General features: G+C 51.8%; 7 protein-coding genes across 7 annotated transcripts; 4 read left to right on the top strand and 3 right to left on the bottom strand.

The window, feature by feature from the left end:
- Positions 1–380: 380 nt before the first annotated feature.
- dnaJ-2 (Chaperone protein DnaJ) lies at positions 381–1525 on the bottom strand (the record flags this gene model as incomplete). Its single annotated transcript, XM_036644899.1, has 2 exons — positions 381–1418; positions 1481–1525. 2 exons carry the CDS (start codon positions 1523–1525, stop codon positions 381–383), a joined length of 1083 nt encoding a protein of 360 aa, XP_036489599.1.
- A 6687-nt stretch (positions 1526–8212) lies between these two features.
- On the top strand, positions 8213–9807 carry P450-1-2 (Cytochrome P450 monooygenase 1; the record flags this gene model as incomplete). The annotated part of the gene is made up of 6 exons (XM_036644900.1): positions 8213–8308; positions 8360–8459; positions 8528–8596; positions 8652–9040; positions 9106–9319; positions 9359–9807. 6 exons carry the CDS (start codon positions 8213–8215, stop codon positions 9805–9807), a joined length of 1317 nt encoding a protein of 438 aa, XP_036489598.1.
- A 483-nt stretch (positions 9808–10290) lies between these two features.
- Positions 10291–11295, top strand: RED2-0 (Dehydrogenase RED2; the record flags this gene model as incomplete). The annotated part of the gene is made up of 1 exon (XM_036644901.1): positions 10291–11295. The coding sequence occupies one exon, from the start codon at positions 10291–10293 to the stop codon at positions 11293–11295; it is 1005 nt and encodes a 334-aa protein (XP_036489601.1).
- Positions 11296–11506: 211 nt separating this feature from the next.
- Positions 11507–12625, bottom strand: CGCS363_v013053 (Cis-3-hydroxy-L-proline dehydratase; the record flags this gene model as incomplete). The annotated part of the gene is made up of 1 exon (XM_036644902.1): positions 11507–12625. The coding sequence occupies one exon, from the start codon at positions 12623–12625 to the stop codon at positions 11507–11509; it is 1119 nt and encodes a 372-aa protein (XP_036489600.1).
- Positions 12626–13812: 1187 nt separating this feature from the next.
- On the top strand, positions 13813–14981 carry CGCS363_v013054 (Zinc-type alcohol dehydrogenase-like protein; the record flags this gene model as incomplete). Its single annotated transcript, XM_036644903.1, has 3 exons — positions 13813–14329; positions 14376–14733; positions 14807–14981. The coding sequence occupies 3 exons, from the start codon at positions 13813–13815 to the stop codon at positions 14979–14981; spliced, it is 1050 nt and encodes a 349-aa protein (XP_036489358.1).
- A 3279-nt stretch (positions 14982–18260) lies between these two features.
- Positions 18261–20796, bottom strand: CGCS363_v013055 (putative cyclin-dependent serine/threonine-protein kinase; the record flags this gene model as incomplete). The annotated part of the gene is made up of 3 exons (XM_036644904.1): positions 18261–18473; positions 18563–20452; positions 20527–20796. 3 exons carry the CDS (start codon positions 20794–20796, stop codon positions 18261–18263), a joined length of 2373 nt encoding a protein of 790 aa, XP_036489357.1.
- A 2043-nt stretch (positions 20797–22839) lies between these two features.
- On the top strand, positions 22840–25283 carry Cdk2 (Cyclin-dependent kinase 2; the record flags this gene model as incomplete). Its single annotated transcript, XM_036644905.1, has 2 exons — positions 22840–23565; positions 23619–25283. 2 exons carry the CDS (start codon positions 22840–22842, stop codon positions 25281–25283), a joined length of 2391 nt encoding a protein of 796 aa, XP_036489046.1.
- Positions 25284–26858: the final 1575 nt, after the last annotated feature.

Here is a 26858-nt window from a genome sequence, read left to right on the forward strand (position 1 = left end):
GCCATGATGATGCTGCTGCCATTTTGAGTTGGTATGTCAGAATGTCTCTAAAGTGAAGGAACTGAGAGACAGAGGTGGTGAGTATCTCAGTCCGATCCCGGTTACTTCGCGATAGTTGGCGGGGGAGGGGCATTGTGGGTGAAGGGTTTTTGGATGTACGCCACAGTCTTCAGCCACAGACGCCACATCTTGAAGCTGAGAGATCTCGACAATAAGCTTGTTTATTTTTAGATCTGCAACCTCAAACTGGCCATGGCTGCTTTTCGCACCAGTGGTTGATAGGTTGGCAATTGAAAGGACAAAAAAGGATGTGGTATTTGTATGGGTGTCTAAGAACCATGGTATACATGTATAAAGAAGGCAAAGTCTATTACCTCGTCTCACGTTCGGTTGCCCTTCGCGCCAGCAGGCGCATCGACTCTCCTCTTGCGGAACGAATTGCCCATCGCATCTCTAACCATCGGATCCGCCCGAATCGTGTTCTGCACAAGCCAATCCTTGACCTTGGCACGCACGCTGCTCAGAGCCTCCTTGTCGCCCATGAATGGCGTCATCTCCATGTCCAGCAACCGGTTCGCCTCGCCGTCCAATCCGCGAACCAAGTTCTCAAGCCTCTGCAAGCCCTCGTCGACAGCAGCCGCCGATCCCTCGGCAGCCCGCTGCGCCGCCTGGCCCTGCGGGTTCAGAAGCGGCCCGATCTGGCTAAAGGCAATGTACATCGTGACGGCCGCCTGGCGCGCGAGCGACACGAGCTGGAACTGCAGGTACGGCGGGCGGCGCAGGATGGTGCTCAGCGCGGTGTTGGCCATGGCGAGGTAGGGCGGCATCTCGGGGCGGGTGACGACGATGAGCTCGGCGACGAAGAAGGTCAGGAGGACGACCCAGCGCCAGTAGCGGCCCCAGTCGAGGTAGCCCAGCAGGCCGAGGCCGTAGGTGGCGGCGGCGGCGATGCCGTAGTGGGGGATGGTGCCGGAGAAGACGCCGGTGGAGACGAAGTCGTAGACGGTCTTGCAGTTCTGCCAGTTGCCGACGACGGGACCGAAGCGCTCGTAGGCGAAGCGGCGGTTGGGGTCGGAGAGGGTCTCGGAGGCGGTCTTGAGGTGCATGAAGCGGGCGGCGGCGGCGGACGAGTCGCCGGTTTGTTTGTCGGGGTGGTAGACGGCTGCGAGGCGGCGGAAGCGGGACTTGATGATGCGGACGGGCGCGGAGGCGGCGACGTCGAGGTCGGTGTAGAACGTGCCCTGGCGGCGGAGGGTGTGGTCGGCTTCGATCAGGGTGTAGAGGAGGTAGGCGGAGACGACGAGGATGTAGATTCGGCGGCGGTGGATGGCGTATTTCGCGGAGCCGGGTTGGGGTTTCGGATCGCCGGCGCGGATCGCGAGGCCATAGTAGATTGATTGGACCCAGGAGGTTGCTAGCTTTGAGGGTGGTTAGTGATGTAATTCTCGGGACGAGGGTGCAGAGGGGATGGGTCGCGTACGTTGGGCAAGAAGGCCCAGCCTATGAGGGAGAGCGCATTCGACATTGTGATTATATGGTCATTCCCGAAATGACGGACGTCGCGCGACTGCGGCCAAAGTGCAGAGGAGTTTGGCTGTCCGAAGGCGGGCGGGGAGTGTGGACGTGAAGCTGGCAAGGTGATAACTTGGCGATGCGGCTTGTTGACTTGCTGGCGTTTTGACGCAACCGGTACCCACATCGAAAGCTGACCTCATCCCGTGGCATTGATCCCTGTCGTCCCAAGGTCAGATGAATGTGATTGGAGGAAAGTAATCGAGCTCCACCTATGTGGGGCACTGTCCGTTCAGTGTCCTCAATTTTCGTCCCTTCAGAGTTCCCGGACGAACACCGTCACCTTCGTTCTGACATGTCACACTTTGAGAGTGAATGTTGTGCGAACGATATTAAGTTTCTTCTGTGCTTTTGATCCCGTTGCCTTTACATTTGAGGACATGTCCTGAAGTTGACTTTGAGCTTTTGCCAGGCGACAAAATCCCTGATAACTCAGTGGACAAACCCCCAGACTCAGGGGCTACCGTCAAAAGTTGAGTTGCGAATGGCAACAACTTCTATCAGCCAGATTCAAGCCACTCGTCGGGCAATTTCAATTGGTTCTCAATTAGCATATGTTGTCAAAGTCCCACAGATAGAAGCAGGGCGGCGGCTGTGGTGGTGGTACTCATAACTTTTGTGTTTGCCAGACGGCACTTTATGTAGGATAAGCTATGCATGGTCCAATCAGCATCTCGGGATACAACGACTACGTGCCAGACCGCGACAGGAGTCTTGGACTCGGTTTGGGTGAGACTTGTCTCTTGCATTCTCTCGGCGGGTCTCAAGGCTATTTGGTCGGCTTTGCCAGGTGAAGCAAGCCGCGACATCACCAACCTGCTAGCTCTTGGATCCTCTGGGATCTCTTCACGACATCTCAACTACGCAAGGACACCTCGAGCATGCGGCTTCCAGACCGCACGAAATCGGTTCCACGTCTCCGCCACCGTTTGACATCGCACGTTCCATGGTCACCGCCAATCCCCCAGCATAACTCCAGGCTGGTACCTCTACAGATGCAAGGACTGACCAGGACAGATGTCGCCAAACGTAGAAGTGAAGGCGCAGCCGATTTGGTATCCAAAGCAGCCACGTCTCCATCGAAAACGACTCTGCGGGGAGCTGGTCGCCTGCATATAACGCCAGCTGAGGGGGGGGGGGGGCAGCGGTCGTTTTGGATTCGTTGGCAGTTGGACGGGCAGATGTTGACATGCATATGCCATCAGTGAGTCCGCTTCCCGGGTGTCTTTTGACACTCAGTCCAATCAAGAGAGAAAATCGACTGCATCGACACTTTCTTCAAAGCCAATGGCAGAGCTGAATTCGTTCCGGTTGGACAGATGCTGGCACTCTCCCGTCGTTGGCTGCAAATTGAGGAGCATCAACTCGGAAGAGCTCTGCATCTAGCGTCCGCTCTTCCCGTCACTTTTCCTTGATTATCCCATCGACGACCTATCAAAAGCCTGCAGACATCTGCGGAGCTATTCTTTGCAGGCTGCAGACTTCAAAGTCTCGGTCGGCCACGACGCAGGAGCCACCGTCCGCACCTGGTTTTGCGGCTTGGCAGGAACAAACGGCGGACAACGACGACGACGAATGGCAACAACGACCGGCGATGGCGACCATGGGAACAAGAGACGACGACAGCTCCTTCCAACTGAAAGCCCATCGTGCTTCTTGCTGCCTTCCATAGCGCGAATCTTCTTTGGCGCAGCTCCGAGCCCTTTCTTTCCTGGCATCATCTTCAGTGGCCATGCAATGCGAATACTCAACGATGCTTTTCACAACATACCGAGATCGATGAAGGACGGCAACGACACCAAGGATGGCGGCGTCGATTAGGCGATCTTTCATGGCACCATGCATGCGCGATGCCATCCACTGGCTCCGTCTTTCTGGTTCGCGAAGCAGCTTCCCGCTGAAGACCCAGTCGAGCAGTTTACCTCTTCGTCCAGGGCAGACATACAAGCGACGATGGAGGGTAAAAGTCAGGAACGCCCTCGCCGTCGTCGTTCCTTCTCTTCTCTCATCATCGTCAGTCCTGAGCATCGTCCGTCGTCGTCATTCGTGTCCACTGTCGTCCAGGATCCTTTGTGTCTCTCAACATGAAGCGTGAGAACCTCATCAGTATGGCTCTTGCAGCTATCACCCTGATGGGACCTGTTGTTCAGTCCGGACCAAAGAAGCCGGGCAGGCCGGGTCGCGGTCGGTATGCCCTCGATGCTCTGTCCCCCGACTTCGCATGGGGAGAGTGTCGCCCCGAGTATGTACTTACATGACATTGTGGCAGGCTGTCTACATGTACTGATCTCAACTTTTTGCAGTGACTGGCAGTGTAGCCCATCTGGCGAGCACCTTGCTTACGTTGGCGAGGTCGACGATGACTTTGCCAACTCCAACGACCCCGTCGATGAGGATTCCACCAAACCCCCAATCCTCGCCACCTCCCCTGCCCCTTCCAACTCCAACAGTACTCGTATTACGAAGCGTTCTGTCGGGGGGTCTGGTCAGGACGACATCAACGCCATCTTGGTCAAAATCCTCGACCGCATCGTCAAGGCCCAGGAGGACCCTAGCGAAAGGGACATCAACCCCATCTGGACCGCTCTTCTAGAGCGTCTCGTCAAAGCCCATGAGGATGCCGCGAAGCCGTCCAACCCCTGGAACAGCAACACGATCGCAACTTACAGTCTCAGCGCTGTCACTCTCTTGATCGGTATTTTAACGTTCATAAATTCGAAGGAATGGCTCGTGAAGGTCCCCTATTTGAGGAGGCCCTTTCTGTGGATTTGGAATGACACGCCGGGATTGGAAGATAAGGTGAAGGCGTTGGAAAGCATGGTAGGCCAAGCCGCTCAGCAGGCCATCCCGGCTGCTCAGCAGGGCAACCAGCCCCAGCCAGCCCCTCAACCCACGTTGATTGAACAAGTCAACACTCTCTCCACTGATCTTCAGAACTCCAATACGCGCCTAGATGGACTGATCAATACCGCCGTTACCCGTCTCAATGGCATCCTCACCGATGGTGCTAACCCTTCTGGCTTGCTTGTTGACGTGCGAAATACCCTGGACACTTTGCGCGGCCGTCTCGACCAGATTTTCATGGAACCTGCTACCCAAGGAGCTCCACCAACTGGCCGACTCATCGACACACAGCAATCCATCGGTGCACTGAACGCGCGTCTGAACCAACTTTTCGATGATTCCCACCCAGCAAGTGGCCCAACGGGTACAGTCGTCGAGGCGCAGGACGCCATTCGTGATTTACATCACCGTCTCGATAACCTTTTCATCGCTCCTGCCACGCAGGGAGCTCCTCAAACCGGCCTCGTTGCCGACGCCCACAATGAGATCCGTGACTTGCGTGACCGTCTCGATCGAGTGCTCGCGTACCCCGCAACCCCAGGAGGTCCTCAAACCGGTCTCGTCATCGACGCGGACATTCGTATCACTAGCCTGAACGCGGTTTTGCAATCGCTCAAGAACGACTTTGAGGCGCATGAGTCGAAGACATCAGCCGTCGCCCATATTGCTTCGTCGTAGACTTAGGTTCCAGTACGTCATGCCTCCATTTGCCCCTCATCATTCTCTTCTCGCCCTTGTATACTGACAGAATACAGAGGAGAGAGATAAGGACACCAGAGAAGAGACGTTTTCAGAATTCATGCCGCACGTGGGAGGGGGAAGAGCCTCGAGAAGGCGCGAGTCACCCGCAGAGAGGGGGGATCGTTTCGCTGGGGCTCTATGGGAATGATCGTCAAGGTCAATCACTGAGCTTAGAAGACTCACTTATTCTTCTTCTTCCGCCTCAAGCTACCATTCTTTTCAGTGGAATACGTTAGAATATTCAATCCAGTCCTTACCGTTTCTGCAGTCACGGTTTTCGCACCAGAACAGATGCTTTGTTTCGTGATCCGACATGGGGTTATATGAGACAGGGTCAAAAATTGCCGCAAATTCCTTTCGCCACGAGATCATTTCCGCCAGATTCTCCCAAAGATAGAGAACTGAATGACGTGATAAGAATACTTGGTTGTTCAATCTCTCCCAGGTATAGCGAGTACGGCAGTCTCCACACGCGGTAAGATGTTTTATCTCAACCCGTCCCATGCAGTCGGGGGTTCCCCAGTGCTCCTTGTCATATGGAAGCACGTTTCCTATCCTGCTGTCTCCACCCATGCAAGAGCAATATCGAGGGTCGAGGGCTCTCAAGAGGCGCGTGTGATCGTGCCTGATATGAGGGCAAAGTACGTCGCCGTATGTCTGTTTGAACTCTTCAAGTTGCTCGAGTAGGAAAGGAATCGTGATGGTTTCGTGTTCTGGAATCTCGAATAGCGGCAGCTTCCATGAGATCTGCAAAGTACCAACATTATGAGTGAAGTACCACGCCGGAGGTTTGATATAGTCTCGGTCTTTTTCAAGAACAGCTCGTCCGGCCAGGTCCATGCATTGGTGGCAGCTCTGCACGAGTACTTTCGGGCCCGAAACTTTTCCTTCCGGCCAGCGTTTTGCTTCTTTCCATATAGTTGAGCCTGAGACCTTGAGGTGTGAGCAAAGGCTCACAAAAGCGCTCGGCATGATGCACTGGCGTCGGCGATCTTCAATCAGCGGCGTTCGCTCTTGTGGAGAAAAGAGTAGCGCTGTGTGAGACGAGCCACAGTAAGAGCATGGAAATCCACTCCCCCATTCGTATATCCTCCTTTCTCGCAAGTAGTTTGGTGATGTCCGTCTTTCGTAGCATCGAGCGCAAAACGCGTGTTTCTTGGCGCGCAGAACGGTCTTCTTGTCATTCTCAAACCCGCCGGTTCGATTCCATTTCAAACACCAGATTCTTTCATGCCCACGGTGAAATGCTGAGAATATCTTGCTTCGATAGATGCGCCAAAAGGTGAAAGACACCTGGCGTAACATGTACAGGTCGTCCGTAGCGACGGTGCAAATAACTTCAAGCAGAAGCTCCTCAGGCAAACAGAGAATTTTACTGTGGTTGATATTACGGTCGAAGTTTATTTCCCAAGGAGGCGCCTCGGCACGCCGGTCGGGGACAGCTAAGGTAGGAGAGACGGCTTGTTGGTCGAGACATGATGCGACGGATCCTTCAGGCTGAGGTGTGTCGGCCGTCTCGACTGGACACGATGTGGCGGATCCCCAGGTCTGTGGCAGTGATACGTCTTTGGTTTGGGGATCAATGACTTCCACCTGTCCGTTCTTCGACTTTTCCTTTCTCAAAAGAAGGGCCAGGATGGTGATAGGGTTACACCACCTGCTAGTGTGCTCAGGAACAGATTTCATGGCGTTCCGGCTTGGAGCGAACCGGTGGAAGATTTGGAGGAACGCTCAAAGATTCAAAACAGAAACAGTGCCTGGACGGTATTATAGTACTTGTTCTGTGAGACCTGGATGGTGCATTGCCAGAAAGGTTGGTGAATCGCGACATTAAGGTTTGCATCCAGCCAAGCCTCTGCGATCGAAAAGCCTCCGCTATGGTTTGATATGCACTCACAGCTTTAAAGAATACAGCCGGACCAAATGTTGCCCTGTCTTGGTGTGCTCCGCCTCTAAATCGTGGAAGCCGGGCGGTCTGCCGGAATAGTGGGTCATCTGCGATCCACCCGCTCCGATGAAACGGAGGTCGGCGTCCGATCGCTTCGGCAGCCCTTGCGACCTGAAAATTGTAAGTTCCCAAAAAGATCACCTGCATCCAAATTCTGGCGCAAGGCATAAGCCGTGGGTCCGGGAGGAGGAAACAGCGCCGCAAATTACGCCAATTATGCCACAGAGTCGAGATTGTCGCAGTAGCGACGCAACTTCATCAGCCGATCCGGGGGCGGGAAGTGGGGTTACGACTGCCGGCCTCTCTCCCGACCACCTCGTAAATTCCGACCTTCTTCTTACCCTAAATCCCCGTAAATCTCGCCTGCACCCAAAGCTTCGCTTTCGCAAGCCTGCTGTCGATCATTTTTTGACCAGTGGTGTTGCCCTGCACATGTCGTGTCATGCCAGCGTAACGGGTGCCGGTGTCCGCCCAAGAGCCCGAGGACCCAGTTCTCGTCCGAACGGGCCATTACCTAAGCCCGACACGGAGTACTCGCCCTGTTCGAAATAGGAAAGTGCACTTCTTGGCGCTTGTGGAGTCGAGTCGCTGTAGATGGAGATGTTGAAGTTTTCGATAGCGGATAGCTCAGACGCTGTGTCACGATGCATGTTGTGAAGGTCAAGCGTTCGGGGACGTCAGTCTTTGCGATAAGCGTATTCGTATTCGTCCTAATTTCGTAGGCCTTCTCATGAGCAATGCATCGAGCAAAATGGTTATAAGTCCAAAGAAAACGTCAACCTGATGGTTTCATCAGTCACTTACAGCATCATCCGAACCAGCAATCTCATAGTCATCAACCCTACAGCCGTTCGCGATGGCATCGAAACCTTCAGCTTCCGCATTGGCTGATAGCAGCTTGCCAGTCTCTTTGGATAGCTTCAGACTCTCCTCTGAGGCTTGGAGTATACTCGCCGCGTTGTTGGCCGCGGCCCTAGCCTACAAGATCTGGACCGATCACAAACGTTTGACCTCAGTGGAGCGGCTGTCAAGAAGGATTTTGTTCAGAGAAGCAATGAACTCATCCAAGAAGGATCGAAGGCATTTGGGGGAGAGCCATACAGCGTCATGTCCGACACCGGCCGCGTGATTATGCTGACTCCGAAGCATGTCGACGAGATTCGAAACGACCCGAAGCTGAGCTTTCTGAAGAATACAGAGCATGTAGGCACAAATTTTTGAGATATCAAGCCGATGCTGACGTCAATGGTGTAGGACTTTCACGCTTACCTCCCTGGTTTCGAACCATTTGGAGCGGGCAATGCGATCCAGATCCTCATCATGGTCGCTAAGAAGCAGCTCACCAAGTTTCTGGGTAGGCTCTTCATTCAAACCATTACATTATTTGACTTATATCGTGGTCTAATTCATCTGGCGTGATAGCGAAGATCACAAAGCCACTCTCCGACGAGACCGCGTTTTCCTTCCAAACAGTCCTTGGAGACTCGACAGGTATGCACCACCCAACCGTAAACCCCACTCCTTTCTAACATCGGCGGGTGCAAAGAATGGCACGAGGTCGGCTTGGGCCATTCCATTCTCAACGTAGTCTCCCGCCTCTCGTCCCGCGTCTTCCTCGGCCCCGAAATCTGCCGCAACGAGGCTTGGCTCAACATCACCGTCATGTACGTCGTGGACTCTTTCATCGCAGCCGAAAGACTTCGCATCGTTCCAAAGCCTCTCCGACGCATCGTCCACTGGTTCCTACCAGAATGCCAGCGCGTCAGAAGTCACGTCGCCCAGACCCGCTCCATCATCCAGCCCGTAATCGATGCCCGAGCACGCGAGAAGCGCGTCGCGGCCCAAGAGGGACGTCCGATTCCAACATACGATGATGCGATCCAGTGGGGCGAGGAGGAGTCCGCGAGGTCGAAGTATGACCCGGCGATCTACCAGGTGGGTGTTTACCCTGCCTGTCAAGGCTCCTCAGCCAGCCTGTGCTAAGTGGACCAAATCTTAAGCTTGCCATGGCCGGAGCAGCGATACATACCACGACCGATCTCATGACGCAGCTGATTCTAAACATCCTTCCGAGACCTGAGTTGTTGGCTGCGCTGCGGTCTGAGATGATTGATGTTCTAGGGAAGGAGGGCTGGGCGAAGACGTCGCTTTACAACCTCAAGCTCATGGACAGTGTGATGAAGGAGACCCAACGAATGAAGCCAATCCAGTCAAGTGAGTCGAAAAGTCTCACGTAGTCTGCATACTTACAAGCTGACAATTTTATTCCAAATTCCATGGGCCGCATCGCCGACGCCGACGTCCACCTATCCGACGGAACTGTCATCCCCAAAGGCATGAAGGTCGCTGTCGCCAATACCTCTAGAAATGACCCCACCATCTACGAGAACCCTCTCGAGTTTGATGGCTACCGTTTTCTGCGCATGCGCCAGACACCTGGAAAGGAAAACCAGGCGCACTTCGTTACAACGAGTCCAGACTCTCTTGGCTTTGGCCACGGACAGCATGCCTGCCCGGGACGTTTCTTTGCCGCGAACGAGGTCAAGATTGCCATGTGCCACTTGCTTCTGAAGTATGATCTTGAGCTGGTGCCCGGGTCCGATTCCTCGGTGCAGGTGCACGGCTTCAGTCTGAACTCGAATAGAGGGGCGAAGATTAGAGTGAGACGGAGGAAGGAGGAGATCAACCTGGAGAGCCTGTGATTAAGCCATTTTCAGCTGAAGTTTAGACTTTTAAAAGAACAATGTTGAGGATAGATGTTGACCCGTTGCTGCTTGGACCCTGGTGGAGGAGAATTAGGCCGTCGGCTCCCGGAGCATCTTCCAGCACGGTCCCCACCAACTTCTTCAATGATTAGTGAACACCTCTGAGAACAAACCCTCAGCTTCAGCCTCTGCAACTCCTGATAGATCCCTTGTTTCGGCCGCTTCGGCGGAGATGCAAAGTCAGATGCGTCTGTCTTCGTAATCTGGGTTGCTGGGCACTGGCGCGGCTCAATCATCGGGGACCTCCTTCGGTCGGTCGAAAGCTAATGGGCAACCCTTGTGTTTCTGAAGCTTTCAGAGAAAATCGTGCGATATAAATGTACGTTCTACAATGATGGATTTCTTGCTGTTGCTCGTAGTTTCACAATAAGGACCCCATGCGTAACTTGCGAGTCGCTCTACATACTCACCACCTTGAAGATGTCAATTCTCCTTCCCTTGACGGCGGCTCTAGCAGCTGTCGTATACGGATCCACTCAGTTCACCGACAGAATTGTCGAAAGTCGGTTCGGTGCCCTCATCCACGGACGTGATGGGGCCAAGGCGTTGTTGGGCCTGGCTGTAGGCCTCGGTGTTGTCAAAACTATCAACAACCTCTCTAACAAAGTAGCGTTGAAAAACTGGCGTGTGAGAGCACACAAAGACTGGGTATGGAACAAGGAAGTCGCCGTTGTGACAGGCGGTTGCGGTGGCATCGGCAGAGAACTTGTCCTTGGCCTCGTCAAAAAGGGGGTGAAAGTCGCGATCCTCGACCTCGCGCCTATTCCCCCAGACATGGAGAGCGACCCCGCAATCTTGTACATCAAAACAGACATCACCTCTGCCGAGGCCGTTGCCCAAGCAGCCAAGACTATCCGAACATCTTTCGGGGCTCCCTCGATCTTGATCAACAACGCCGGCATCGCATCCCTGCACACCATCCTCGACACCCCAGCCGACTTCCTTCCCAAGCTCTTCGGCGTCAACGCCATCGCCCTCTGGATCGTCACCAAAGAGTTCCTTCCCAGCATGATCAAGAAGAACAAGGGGCACATCGTCAACATCTCGAGTATCACAGCGCACATAACCCTCTCCTCGCTGGTCGACTACTGCGCCTCAAAGGCTGCGTCCGTGACCTTCCACGAGGGCCTCAACTGCGAGCTCAAGACAAAGTACAAAGCCGACGGCATTCTCACAACCATCGTCCAGCCCAGCTGGGTGAGGACGAATATGTCTCCCAAGAACGCAGATGAGATTGAGGAGAAGCAGGGGAAGATGCTGTCGCCCAAGGAAGTTGCGGATCGCACTCTGGCGCAGGTGTTTGCTTGTCGGGGTGCTCAGATTGTCTTGCCGGAGAAGGTTTGGTTTTTTACTACATTGCGGGCGTGGCCTAACTGGATGCAAGAGTGGATGAGAGACAGAATGGGCAAAGCTAGTCTGCTGTAAACTGCTGAGGTTGGCACAGACGCTCTGGGTTGATCTCCGTTGCCGGTTGCTTCATTCATCCAAGGTTTTGCCAGGGGCGAAAAGAAGCAGGTTTTCTATGAGACACATCTTATCCTTTGCTTCTGTATTTAGTTCTAATAAGATACTGCCGGCTTTCAATATGCTTTTCATCCTTTCTTTAGACTACCGGCCACAAACACCGGACAATGAATCAGGCATAGCTAGCAACAGGTTGTCCCAGAACCTCCAGTCTAGGCGTGATCCCAAGACCGGGTGCCGTCGGAGCTCTTAAAAAGCCGTCGCGGGCCTCGAAGTCTCCATCTGCCGTCTTCACAGTCACCATCTCCGTCGATCCCAAGATACATCGCAAGTTGCGTTGCGGCACGGTTTGCGCCAGATGCACGATGGCAGCAAAGGAAATGTCTGAGCCGGTTGTGTCCTGTATGCTCATGGTGTAACCAGCAGCGACGCAGATGTCCCGCTGGCGGCGACCTCGGGTGAGCCCTCCATTCTTGGACACCTTGAAGTTAATGCCCTCCGCAGCGTCATCTGCGATTAGTTGAATGACTGATGCCTCATCGGTCCCCAACTCATCGATGATGATGGGTATGTTAGTCCGCCGCCTGAGGGCGAGAGACTCGCGCATCGTGGCGCACGGCGCTTCCAGAACAAAGTCTAGACCATCAGGTAGCAGCCTAATCATCCGGAGGGAAACTTCAACAGTCAACCCGCCATTCGCGTCAACGAGAAAGAACTCGCCAGCTTGTCTATCCGCAAGCGAAGCGGCAATCCGCGCGGCATCGGTGGCCGGGTCGTCTCCCGATATCTTGACGGAATGCCCCAGATAACCCTTCTTCCTAAACTCATCAACCTTTGTCCGCATCTCTTCCGGGTCTAAGACGCCAATGGACGATATTAGGGGCAACCCAATGTCCGTACTACCTCCCAGGAGCTCGCACACAGGTAGACCGACTGACTTGCCAAAGATATCCCAGCAAGCCACATCAATCGGTGTTTTGGCGTGTAAGTGGCCCACGAGCGCCTCATCCATGGCATCGTTGATGCGGTCGACCTGGCGCGGATCCATGCCGATGAGCTTGGGCGCGATCTCCGCGATGCCGGCTCTGACGCCGAGGGCGTGGGCAGCGACGTAGGTTGAACCGAAGGGTGTGCTCTCACCCCAGCCTTCGAGATCGGTGTTTGTGGTCACACGGACGATGGTTGCGTCGAAGCTCGGGTATTCGCGACCGCGTGATAGGTGATAAACACCTTCTGAGTAAGGGAGTGTGACTTGAAAGACGTCAATCTTTGAGATTTTGAGATCGGACATGGTGAATGGAGAGTGAGATGGGCTTCAAAACTGTAAACCAATGTATTGTCAATGGTCGAGCTTTTCAATATTTAGGAGTTGACCGCCTAGTACTTGATGCCCTGAACATTATATAATTGGTGACTCATAAATCTTTAGGCCCTTATCAACACATCGTTACATCCCAACTTCAGGCCTGTCTCGGTCCTCATGAGAATATGTTGGCTTGCATGAGCCCAGATCATCGGTCGTGGTAACTGGCGGGTGGCGTGCTCTCATTTTTATTTCCCCAACAGGCAACTACGAGCCAGGAGTTGTAGACATTGATCGGTCCACCTGAGCAGGTGTCTTGCATAGAGATAAGCGTCTGGACTCGAGGTCGCATCAAGACTCGGTCGATTTTGGCAAATTCAATGAGAGCCAGAAAGAAGCAGAACTCTTTTTCCAGTCAGAAAGGCTCCAATGTATGCAGTAAAGGAGCATTTTAGGTACTGGGTCTTTCCGCTGTGCTCCAAAGGCCGCCGCAGACCGGACCCCGGGTTATTGATTCATCAGCAATGATATTTCTAAGCCGTAGGTAAATCCCTGAATGAAAACACCAGCCATTTTCTGGAGGCAGACATGTATGTTGATCAAAGGAGCCAGTCATCGCCTTGGGCGCTTTCCCATCTGCCAAGCCTTTGATGACAATTCTTGTCGATCCACGCCCTTCATCCTCCTCATCATGTCATGGGATGAGTACTAGGGACGACTCTTGGTTACATTCCTTATCAATAATCATGACTCCAACGTCATTCACAAAGACGAAGATGCATGGCGATGTCCAGTAACTTTTCATGGTACCAAGGAGCATTGCCCGATCAGGAAACGATACCTAACCCGGAATCCCGACCGGCGCCGGTCCTTCGGGAGGTACCCCGCATCTCACTACTGAGCGGACAAGGCCGACGTCACCCACTCCCGATCCCTGTTGTCGCACTTCATGTAAGTCTGTCAAGTCCGTGAAGGGCGCGTCTACCTTCTCTATACGTCCGAAATGTATAAAAGTCAGGAAACCATTTCCCTTCATGATACCTACCTCGCCTCATGATCGTTTTCCGTTTCAACATCCGCCATCTAGGTACCCGACTTCGTCTTCACATCGGGTCAATCTCCCGATCCCTGTTAGCACCAAAGATTCCCACAACCCACCGCAACCCATCTCAACCATGGCCGAAAACCTCCCAACTCACCGTCGTGCATGGCGTCGCACCGACGACTACACTCCAGGCACCCCCAAAGTAACCCTAGTCACAGAAGCCCTCCCCCTCCCGCTCGCCCCAACACAAGTCCTTATCAAGGTCCATGCCGTCGCCTTGAACTATCGCGACGCCAACATCGCCAACGGCGGCAACCCATGGCCTGTCATTCCGCACGGCATCCTCGGCAACGATGCTGCGGGGGAGATCATCGCGGCGGGCGACAAGGTCAAGAACCTCCGCGTCGGCGACCGCGTGAGCCCCGTTACCGACACCGAGTTCGTCACGGGCCGCGAGACGGGACGGTCGTGGCTTGCTGCTAATGAGGACGGTGTGCTGGCGGATTACCTGGTGTTTGAGGAGCATCTTATTGCTAAGGTCCCGGAGCATCTGGACTGGGTGAATTGTGCGATTTTGCCTTGTGCAGGGGCGACCGCATGGTCTGCGATCAAGGGGCTTACAATTGGGCAAAGCGTCTTTATCCAAGGTAGGTTGAGGTGGTTTCTTGAGGATCTTGAGCTCACCCACGATAGGAACTGGTGGGGTCGCCATGTTTGCTCTTAAACTTGCCCAAGCCGCTGGCCTAAAAGTCATCTTAAGCTCGTCCAGCGACGACAAGATCAAGAAGATCCAGGAGTCTTTCCCATCTGCACCCATTTATGGCATTAATTACAAAACGCATCCGAACTGGGAAGAGGAAGTCCTGAAGCTCACGGACGGTGTCGGAGTTGACCTGACAGTCGACAACGGTGGCTCTACCTCGCTCGTGAAGAGCGTTCTGTGCACTCGTCGTGGCGGCATTGTAAGCCAGGTTGGATATCTAGGAGGGCAAGATCCTTCTCAATTGAAGGACTTTGTTTCAACCATCATTGATCGAAGGACGATCGTCAGGTGAGTGTCCCAAGAAACAGAGGACTTTACATAGCTAGATCACACTGCGGATTTGTGCTGACATATTTGATAGAGGCATCAATGCGGGATCGAGACTTGACATGGAGAACATGGCTGCTGCTATATCAGCGACAGGTCTCAAGTTCAACGACATCATCGACACTGTGTATGACTTTGAGCAGGCTGAGGAAGCGCTTCAGTACATCTGGGAAGGCAAGCAAGTTGGGAAACTTGTGTTGAGAATATAGCTTCGGAAGTGACTGTAGGAATAACGATGTTACATACGGGTTGCTTAAGTCCTCTAAACTCTTGACTGTACGTTGATATGTGATAAACTCTTCTAAGCTTAAGGCAGAATCGATTATTCTTCCCAACTTTTGACCCCAACGGAAAGGTCCCTCCTTTACGTGTTTAACCTAGCCCCTGAACGAGACATCTCTTCTTACATCACACAAATTCTTCGTCTTTGTGTGCCTGGGTAGAATAGTGAGGAGCATCAACAACATGAAGGTGTAAGTACTTCGAGCATGTGCGTCGGCACTGGCTAGGTTGGCAGATGGGGAGACGCGACCAGTGTTGGTGTCAAACACATTTCTGAGCATGAGCAAACTAATTTTGAAATGGCGCTGCCCTGACCACTCGCCACGACGTTGACGCAAGCCCTTCCCCAGAACTGTTCGTCCAAGTGGAGGCTTGGCCCGTTTTTACCCTGTGACCCCTCACATACCTCCCCGTCATTCCACAGCATTCAGATGATTGCTCAAGAATAAGGCACAATCAGATAATGGACCCGGTCGACAAATCCCTTGAGAGATCAGTTTCGACCGTAACTTTAGATGTAGTCGAATACTTCAGCTTCTAGACGAGATTCTGCTTGAGCTAATGAAAATAAGATCATAGGGCAATAGCTGAAATCCTCGTTGCTGCTATGACTAATAGCTACTCACCTAAACACCTATAAGCTAAGGAAGACTACAGGTTTAATTGCGGTGAGACTGGTGATCTCTTGGACCCTGTTAACCTCTTTAACGTCTATTGTGACCTTGTCGTTAAGTTGGGTGTAACTGCCCAGGAGCTTAATATCTGGATGAGGGACAACAGGCTGTATGACCGCATTGGCGCCAACATACGAAAAGAATCACTGGCGTTCAGTCCTTAACTTACCGAGTGGTTCGCGAGGAAGAAAGTCTTCTTCAGTAGCCCGACCGGTGGCTGAGCTTGAAGTTCGAGGAGCTTCAAGCTAAGGAGCCGAGCCACTTCAATTACGTGCAAAATCACCCGTTTCAAGCAAGGAATATACAGTAGAAAATCACACGGGAGGTGAGTTTTGTCCATGACGTCTTGTGTTCGCATTTCGGGATTTGCTTTGTGATGCTAACGGTACGTTCCACAGAATTTCATGAGCGCAGTAGACGATCCTTCACTCCATCCCGTAGTGCTGCTGTTCATTCTTACGATTCGGTGGCTACATCATCGTCTAGCATGGCGTGATGCCACGGATCTGGCAGATCTGAGCGCAGTTGGTGGTTTCTTCGTAAGGCCCAATGCATTGGCATCTGCCTGAGGGGTTGAGAGTGCAACAGCAGTCCTATGAGCGCATTATCAGCCCACGCTTCACGCTTCGTCTCAGGCGTTGTTTCTGACAGGTTGGCAGCAACAGTGTTATTTGGTGCAAGTGGTACTGCCACGGATAGAGCAGATCTGAGCGCAGTTGGTGGTCTCGGCGTAAGGGCCAATGCAGTTGCATTCGCCCGTGTTGACGATGGTGCAGCAGCAGTCCTACGATCGCTATGTAAGCCCCCAACGGCCTCTAGAGACCCAAACATGGACTTTTGGTGGCAACGAGAATAGAATGAAGCCCAAATATTGGCTCGAGTTGACATACCTTGGCGGCGACGCTGGTGGCCAGCGTGATGGCTGCGACGATGATAGAGAAAAGCTTCATTGTGACGAAGAGACCGGAAAGTGAGAGTAACTGGTGGTATAGGGAAGATTGATGGGTTTTCAGTGTTGGATCGGAAACAGCATTGATAAGGGTAGGATGAACGTGAACATTTATACAAGTGAGCAGACAAGCTAACACAGCCTGACTCATAAATCGCCGTGAAGTGGAGGTTGGCGAAGCATAATAGATTATTATACTATCCGCTCGGCAGTCTGAACCGACCAGCAATGTGCATTAAACGCTTTACAGTTATCTAATTAGTTAGTTTATTAACTCCTCCAGATACATCTTAGAACCATGCAAAGCTTTTCTTAGGGTTCTATGGTTCAGCTACGTTTGATTGAAAAGTGAGGTGGTACTTGTCTCTGATTCTGAGTTGGCCTCTGTGTCTTTTTGGGCTCGGCAGTTAAAAAAGACAATCAGGCTGGAGTTCCCTCGTACTTTAAGTGACCTCACTCCCTTAAGATGCAAAATTAACATTGAGATAAGACTCCCCTAGTCGGAATCGCCGAAAGTCAAAGTCATCAAAAGACATAAGTTGAGTGATGCAGAAAGTCGAAGGGTTCATCTTCACGGGTGCTGATAGTGATCTTAGATTTATCTACGGTCCAGGTATCTCATATCATGGCCTATACCTATGGCCTGATCTTAGGTATCTGGGAAGGCTGATCAGTAGAAAAATAACAGGTGTGTCATGTTCTCCTTCTCTATAATCTCATCATCTAGCGGACTAATGTGTCCTAGTACTACAAATCCTGTAGCCCATGTTCATCTCAACCTGGGACGAAGTCTGATTTTGAAGATAAACACCGCATGGTCAAAGAGACCGCTTTTCATGCGGATGCATCCCAAGTGCTGGAATACTTCCACCCACCACTACGGGTTCAAAGAGACCCATGTACGGGCTAGCCTGGATGTTTTTTAAAGTTCAGTCAGCGGCTGTGTAGATAGGAGCCGGCTGAAATTCTTCCTGACCGGGGAAACCATCCTTCAGGATATGTTCATCAGATGACCGAACGCTGTACCACGCGTGCCTTCTTCAACTCTGACCTGTCCTTCCAGTTCGCGGACACCATCGAGACAGAGCTCTCGCTGGTGGTGACAGGCGGCCTTTTTCGCGTGCAGCATAGTCGGGTTCTTCAATAATTTGTTATGCTTCTGCGATCTTATTGACGTCACCGAACTAGCGTTTGTAACAGGCTGCATGTTGCAAACGAACGAGAAGCCTGAACACTAACCTCATCAGAGCATGAGAGAAATCACTTGGCATTAAACCGGCCAGATTCTTGGAATCACGGCCCACTCACCGCTGAGAAGGGTAAATTTACCGACGGGTGGCTCCGCGAAGGGAAAACAACCGATGGGCGGTTCCGCGTGGGGCTTGCAGATCAAGTATGGAGTATCTCAAAACAAAGGACACGGGAAACTTTAATGAGGACCGTTTTTATGTCATTTCAAGCATCAATATGTCCGGGTCACGTCGCCTGCGGCCTGACATGACTATTTTCGAGCGTTGCCACAAAACAGGCGTACCACTTTATGAATATCCGTTTCTTACACACATGCAAGCAAGTTTCGGCTGTCATGTAGACTCCGAAATTAAACCAGTAGCGTACTCTCCAGAACTCAAACATTTCTCGTATGCTTCCTTGAGAGACATATACACCTCTCCACAACTCTTACGCCGTATAAGGTATTCGTCGCTGGATTCAACCACCAACATGTCGCGAATGAGGTCGAGAACATCTTTGAAATACTGCGAGCAGTTTCGACGCGATGCAAGACTGTCAATGTGCTGCATAAAGTCATGATTAGCAAAGAAATGACCGAATTGCGGCAGAGCCTGTGTGCACGTGCTATAAAACAACGAAAGGAAACAATTACCCTGGATACTGCAGGCTTCAACTGAGCGCCTTCATGCTCTTCCAACTGCACGCATTCGAAGAAGGTGTCTGAGTTCATGCGAAGCCGCGAATCGTATGATAATCGCGAGTTTTTGAACTTGTGCAGATCGTCGGCTCCACCAAGTATCCACGTCACGAACTCAAGGTATATACAACCTAGAGACCATATGTCGCTAGATTGGCGGACTGTTCGAGGGACTATCTCGCCCTCTGGTGGCCGATAGGTTAAGGTGTCAACGCCATTGCTTCGGCGATATGTCTTGCTGTCTTTCGAATGGAGTTCAGCCTGTCCAAAGTCTGTGATTTTGAGGATGCCTCTACGATCGTCTTTGTCTGGAAACCAAAGAATATTCTCTGGTTTGAGGTCTCCGTGGCGGCCATAGCGTGGCTCCGAGTTTTCTCTGATCAGATGTGTCCGCTTTCCGCTTGGCTGGGTGGAGTAATTGTCCTGGAAATGAGCTCGTTTCCTTTTGGAAGATGAGGGCGTTCGGAAATTGATCGGATTTTCATGGCGAACTTTCGCATTCTCTCTGGAATCTTCGGCAGACGTCTTCGGTGTAGTCAGATGCCTATGGAAACGAAGTAGGCCATTGGCCAGGCCAGCAAGTTGCTTTGCAACCCAGACAACGTTTTGATAGCCAAAGGTTGGGTTTGGGCGAATTGATTTCCAATAGCGGAACAAATCTCCATCAGCTCGATGGAAAATGAGATGAAATTTGCCAAACTGTTCGTACGTCGCGAGGACTGACACGACATGGGGATGAGCTCCGTCCCCTGTGAACTTTTTCAGCATGTTAACCTCTTTCTTGAACTTTTCCACGGTATCGGAATCTTCGTCTCGTAACTGTTTGACGGCAAACCCACGCTCAGGATCAAGGTCGAACCCATGGAACTCGTGATGTTCTGAATGAATTCGTACCATGTAAACTTGGGAGAAGCCGCTGGTGATCTTTTCTTGCTGTGTAGGCTCTTGAACAACGTTCGCGCACGGATCTATTCGGTGATAATGCTCGCCTTCGACAAATGGGAGGCGGTGATGATCCTTGAGAGTATAGTGACTGACGTTGTTGTAAACACTGCGGTAGAAGAACGGCGCCAGCATCATCCATTGATGCACGCAAAACTGCCTTCGGATCTCGTCGCTCCAATCTTCAGCGCAGGCCAAAGGCTGGCCTTGGGGCTCTCCGGCAGCATCTGTTCTATACAAGGAGTTCTCCCCCTTGAATTCGGGGTCCTCGCGGGCCACGAGAGGAAGATCAAGGTCGCTAACGCAGTCTCTCATGAACAGACGTATGCTCTCCGAGTGGTCCAGAAGGACAAGAATAGCGAAAATCTGACGATAAGATCGCCTCTTCTTCTTGTCCCCTGGAAGCTCAACGATTTCCTCCGCACAAACAGCTTGAGCAACTTTAGCAACTTTACCCATAATTTGACTTCCGCCCTTCGTTCGCTCGACCAGCTCGGAAGTAACAGATTCCACGTTGATAATGCTGTACAGTTGTTTCTTCGGGAGAAATCGATCATCGGCGGCCGTACTCATGGGATTCTTGATTTCTTGACAAGCACCCCGGATACTTTTTTGGAGCTTGAACTTTGAACGACGAGAGGGGAGCCCAGAGTGAGGAACCTGGAGGTTTGTAGATCCGGACTTTTGGGGTCCATCGTGATTTCCTCTATAACTCTCTTGCTGCTTCCTTGCCTCCAATTCCTTCCATTGCTGGTCTCCTGCATCGGAGACCACACTCGGGGTTGGGTGTCGCGATGGGATTGGCTGTGAGCTTGGATCGTTGAAATTATTGGCCTTTATTGCATCTATTGCACCAATGGCCGGCTTGTCATCGGGCAGATTCTGTTCGGCATCTTCGTCGTGCTTGAAACAACGCGCCTGTCAGCCATCATCGCTCTTAGGGTCCGACCTCTACAACTACCAGCAGCATTACTCACAGACTCAATTAGTGTCGTATCTGGTTCTTCTATCTCCGGCTTGATGTCGTTCGAAGGTGATACCCGGTGGTCCTCAGGCCAAGCTTGCGGCGAAGGCTGCTCAGTTTCCGGAGTGGCACTCCACCGAGGGGATCGCTGAGGCGGCGTTGATGGCGCAGTCCTATCTCCTCTGGATCCATCGTCAAAGCCCAGGTCTTCTGGTTCGGGCGTTCCGGATGAGGAAGTCTCCAAGGCTTCCGTAGAGCCACTAGACATGAGCTGGAAGGGCATGTTGAACCCACAACACGCGTTGCGGAGTAGACGCACGATCAACGAGTAAGTGCTAACGAACCCGAATGCAGCGTAGGCGAACAACAAATCGCCGAGCAGGCCTCATGTTGACGAATGGCTTTCATTTATCCGCATACGAGCCTACAGTTTGAAAGGGCGAGTCAATCGGCCAGGCTTGGGCCAGGAATTTGAAGGCAATTTTTGGTATGCCACACCAGAAGCCAGAATGGTGGCTTGGGGCTGAAAGTGCAGCTTTTAACAGGTCTGTCACGCGGCACAAAGGGGGAGGGATTGTGTATATTGGCTGCCTCCGCACACCGAAATGGCAAGGCGCTAAGCAAGGCATAGGAGGTACCAGCTTAGCTATTGGATGGAGGGATTCCGCCTGACAAGCCCGAACACAGTTAGGATGTCTCTCTTTTAACCCTGACCACCTCATATTGCGCGCCAAGCTGAGGCTTCAATGTTTTGGTAATACTACAGAAATGGAAAAAGCCCAGCCGTACAGCATGGGCTGACTATTCCACTTGCCGCTCCGCTTCCGTCGTGTTGATATTTTTGGACTCGATGCTAACATCTCACGCGTTGATGGAACAATATATAAATTCTCAATCCAACCGTAGAAAAGAAGATGTCAAAGACAAACGGCGGGATACAGGCAAACTCGGATCAATCCCCAATCTTCTGGGATATCTCGAACATTTCAGCAAGACGAACTAAATTGTTAGAAGCTTTTCGCATGTTCAATATGAGCCATCAGGCAGTAAAAGCCCGCAGCAATCCTTGTAAACCACTGAGCACATCAATGCCGAGTGTCATCTCCAGACAGGAAATTGCCGGGAGGAACATGGACCCCGAAAAGCTCGTGTCGATGCTCGACACGAAATTCGCCGGCGCCTACGAGGTTGAGGTAAGGAGAACGGAACTTTCATTATCCCAAATAGCTGATCAGAGCCATCCTCAATAGATGATGCACAACACATTCTCTATACGCGCGCCTAGAGAACTTTCAAATGTAAGCTTACTTGTAAACCTGCTTGCGGACGACTCTTGTTGACAATGGCTTTTAGACAGAAATAGCAATGTGTAGAAGATGATAATGACTGCACCTAAGGACTTCTGCATCATCAACTCGAAAGTCGTCCGCTTCGGAAGACCTTTAACTCACTAAGAGCCTTCGTTGACGCAATTCAAGACTGTCTTTTACTCTTCCAAAGTCGATTTTCGTGGGGTGGTCCCAATTCCTGCTCGGAAGACTTTTCCCGCTCTATCTCTATCAGGCTAGTCGGCCCTTCCGAAGACATCACGTCTAGCGGGTGTCAGAATCAGGCTGTTGGAATAGGCTGGTAAGCGGGGCTAGGCATGTTACATTCCTCATTGCCTTGCTTACGCGCGCGGGGCTCGGGAGGCGAATGACCTGCACATGGGTCGCGCTGGAAGGAAGAATCGCTCGTGGATATCCCAATAAACATCAAATCATCCCACTTTCATCTCTTCTCGCACTGCAGAAAATGACTGAACTGTTCAATATCACGAAGATGCTCTCAAAATTGAGTCAAAGGGGACTAGCAGCTTTACAGCCAAGCGGAATATGGAACATGCAAGAAAGTACTGCATAGACGCCATTCGATCAGGCTGCAGTAGGGGAAGGCTTTGGTGCGAGCAATTATTGTAGCTTATCCGATGCATGCCAAACACGGCTCCGGGATCTATCATCCTCCTAGCCAGCTGCATCGAGCAGGCTACCTTGGCGTATTATCTACTATCTCAAAGCTCGAGATCTCTTCACTACATGCAGTCTATCAGCTTGACTAGGATTGTCTCAGTTTATGGTTGATTATCTCAGCCCCAACGAAACGCTGTTATTCTAAAAAGCCACTATCACAATGCATATGCAAGAGAAGCATTCGGGGTGGTGTTTCGATCGCCTCACTTCGGCTGCTAAGTGTCTTAGATGAGACAGTCGATTGATTTCTGCACCATGCTGCATATTGTACCTCGGCTTCCGTATACAATATTAGTATCTATTCCCCCCAAACCATCATGTCTTCTTATAGTTTATTCGACGATTTTCTGCATGTCAATTTAGTTCCAACGCAACCACATTGCGATCTATTGATGCGGAACGTCACTGGCGGAGAGGAGCCTGCACAGGGCGTTTCTCGCCCACAACGCGACCGACGGAAACAGAAGAACAATCTGCAAGCGCAAATCCGCAAAAGCTATGTGGATAGCGACTTTCCTCCTGGAGGTGGAAAGTTCAGCTATCTGCCACGGGATTGTATCGAATCGTTGGTTACGAGGGAAGCCGTCGCTGCTGAGTTGGGTATTCAAGATTTGGCCCACCATAAACAGTACAAGGGCCTCATCGAATGGATCTTGAGCTCTGCACCTAGGCTTTTTCTTATTGTGCTTAACAGTCAATTCGTCAGGGGCCAGGAAGAATTGCACGACTCCATGGCCCTGTTCCGGTCCTCTGGCTTTGACGACAGCGAACTGCCTTGGTCGGAGTCCTGCAAATTCCCTGAGGACGATGGGGGAGACTTGGACGATACATGGACGCGGTCGGATATGATTGAGCACTTTCCTCCGGCCCAGTGGAAATTTCTAGCTCTTGTTATTCGCTCTGGAATCTTCACGTACAATGTACAGCCCAAAGTGATACTTCCTTTCACTCAGGTTTCCAGTGAAAAGCCGAAGGAAGGTGCATTCGGCAAAGTCTACCGAGTCAAAATCCATCAGTCGCACACTGATTACTCTTTCGACGAGGTAAGATGGTTCCTATCTGGTACATTGCGATGTGTTTGAACTGACCTGTCCAGATTGCAGTTAAAGAGATCCAGACAGATGAAGGGTTGTCGCAGGCTTCAACTGTGGAAGCAGCATGGCAGGCCGAGGTTGGCGTTCTGAAATTAATCAAAGGGATTCCGAATCCCCATCTCATCGAATGTCTTGCAGCAATCGAGAGAGGCCGCGATCGCTACCTCCTCTTCCCTTGGGCTGATGGAGGCAGCCTCAGGGACTACTGGGAAAACACTCCACACCAGACTCCAACACATAGTCTGGTGAAGGAAGCGCTTGTTCAACTCCAGGGTCTCGGGGCCGCTCTCAGTGGCCTTCATTACTTAGGCCTTAACGACAACTCCGAAGACGCACCCGATGACTTGCCCCATGTCCACACAGAAGACGTTGCTGAAGAATATAATTCTAATTCAGCAGAGGCATCCATTAGACACGGCGATTTAAAACCGGAGAACTTGCTTTGGTTCACCGAACGCTCTCGAGGTGTCGAAGGAGCTCGTTATCTCAAGATCGCCGACATGGGATTGGCAAAGCGGCATGTCGTTCGTACTCAAGACCGATCGCGTCTAACGACAACCACTTATGGCACTATACTCTATGAGGCACCAGAGGCGGAGCCAGCTTTCGGAGACCAGCCTAGGTCACGATTGTACGACATTTGGTCAATGGGATGCATCATCACAGAATGGATCATTTGGCTTCTCTATGGCAACAAACAATTGCAGAGGTTTTACAATGACCTTAAAGGCCCCAATCATGATCCAAAGAAACCTGTCTCGTACTACATATTAAGCAACACGAGCCTAGGGCGCCAATCACAAGAGCCTATCCTCCACCCGCAAGTTGTCCATTGGATATCGCACATTCGAAGCAAGCACCCAGAGTGTCAGCGTAAATCAGCAATCAACGATCTTCTGAAGCTTGTGGAAGAAAAATTGTTGGTTTTCCGCTTGCCAGATCGTCGGCTGACGACAATGAGTCGTGCTAAGTCTCGAGGCGATCCTTTGCCAGCCCCAAGCATCGATGACTCCACCATTCGATACAGGGCCACATCGATCGACTTCGAGAAGGCAATGAGCAATATCCTCCATGAAGTAGAAATCTCGCATGACTATCTTCTGATGTCATCAGTCACGGAACTTTCAACAGCTTCTCATCCTCCATCGCGGGGATCGCGATTACATCCCCAGACGGCTGCCCTGACACCATCTGCGGCACAGCCACCTGCCGGTCTCGGCGTCCCTCAGTTGGCTTTACCGACAAGGACAGCTAGGAACAACTATACTCTACCACCTCTCGAGGATTGGAAATTTCCCGTCGACAATGACTTCGCTGAAGATCTCGCGGCGCTGTTAGGCCAGAAGTCACTAGCCCCGACCCTTTCGAAACGCGCCAAGCTATGTGAAGCTTGTAGCCGGCTCAAAATCTGGGAGGCTGGCTTTGATGTCGCCTATCAACGCGATAAGCTGCAGCAAAACTCCACGCTGTGTGATTTATGTAGCCTTCTATGGCATGCTTGGTCCAACGCGTCAGAGGAAGTCAAGTCGAGCGCTGTTATCAACTTCGACAGGATCGGCTCAACTATCCACATCAGAGGGGCGGCGTCTCAAGCGGCTCTTTCGCTCTTTAGAAGTCCCGGTCAGTGTGCTCGTGAATTTGATGTGGACTTTACTAATGTTCCATGAATCGTCTAGGTACCTTAAGATTGATCTCTGGGTTTCAGATTGGACTTCCTCAACTCCCAAAACCGGACTCAGAGTTATCTAGCCAAATCTCTCGACAATGGCTCAAGGATTGCGACAACCATCACTCAGGATGCAACTTTGTCGGCAATTCAAGGCTTCCCACCCGACTTTTGCACCTGGGATCAGAGGAAGAGCCGATTCTGCGTTTGCTGGAAACAGCTAACGGGATATCTGGAGACGCCAGATATATTGCCTTGTCGCACCGCTGGGGTGACACTCAGAAACATCGCCCATTACGTACGGAGTTGAGTAATCTGGAGGCTTTCAAGCAGGCCATTCCGCAAGCAGATGTTCCGCAAACATTTGCCGATGCGATAACTGTCACCCGTCGCCTTGGAATTCAATACCTTTGGATCGACTCCTTGTGCATCATCCAGGGAGATGGCGGCGACTTTAGCACAGAAGCCAAACGCATGGAAGATGTTTTCAGTTGTGCTTATTGCGTCATCGCAGCGAGTCGTGCCTCGAATCAGCGTGAGGGATTTCTTCACAAGCCGCGGCCACAGCGACGTTTCATTACCATTCAACAAGAAAGAGAGCCACCCTTTTACGTATGCGAAACCATAGACGACTTCGGACGCCATGTACTCGATGGGGCTTTGAACAGCCGAGGATGGGTTTTGCAGGAGCGTGCCTTGGCACGACGAACCATATTCTTCACAGACTCCCAGACGTATTTTGAGTGTGGACAGGGAGTTAGGTGCGAGACTCTTGCAAAGATGCAAAAGTAAGTGTAAAAGTTCTCTATCTAGGTTCACAGCATGAAAACAGATCTGCTGGCTAACGAGACGGCTTGGCAGTGACATGGCAGACTTTTTGGGTGATCCCAGATTCCCTGATAAGGCAATGAAAGAAAAGTCACGGGCGGTCAGAATTCGCTATTTCCAAGATCTATACCGCCGCTATTCGCAGCTTGAATTCAGTCATATTCAAGACCGCCCAATTGCTATCGCCGGGTTGGAAAACCGTCTTCTAAAGGCGTACACCATCGAGGGTGGCTATGGGATCTTTGATGATGGCCCAGGGAAAGGTCTCTTTCATCGAAGCCTTCTTTGGCAGAGAAGTGAGGAAGAAGACGCCTTGAAGGCGATTGACTTTTCGTCGAGGCCCGACTCAGCTGCTCCCACCTGGTCGTGGATGGCTTATGAGGGTGGTATTGACTATCTAGACCCACCTTTCCAGGAGACAGAATGGGAACGAACGGATGTCGAGCCGCCGTGGTCAGTCACAGGCGGTGGTAGCGATGGTTCTCACCGAGCGACACATCTGAAAGTCATGGTGCGACCATTCAGCGTGGCCGGGGCTCCAGAGCATAAGCTAGGGAAGATCAAATTTACCTACGACAATTCCCCCCGGAAAGGAACATCTGACAGGCAGAGTCCGTTGTGTGTTGTTATCGCGAAGGAGAAAGGAAACAAGTCATCGCAGGAAAAGATACATTATGTCTTAGTCGTCATTGGAACTGGCAGTGGCATTGAACAGGGTCGGAGGTGCTTTAGTCGTCTAGGGGTGGGC

The sequence above is a fragment of the Colletotrichum siamense genome (genome assembly GCF_013390195.1).
Source record: "Colletotrichum siamense strain Cg363 chromosome Unknown KSG_Cg363_contig09, whole genome shotgun sequence".
Taxonomy (NCBI): Eukaryota; Fungi; Ascomycota; class Sordariomycetes; order Glomerellales; family Glomerellaceae; genus Colletotrichum; species Colletotrichum siamense.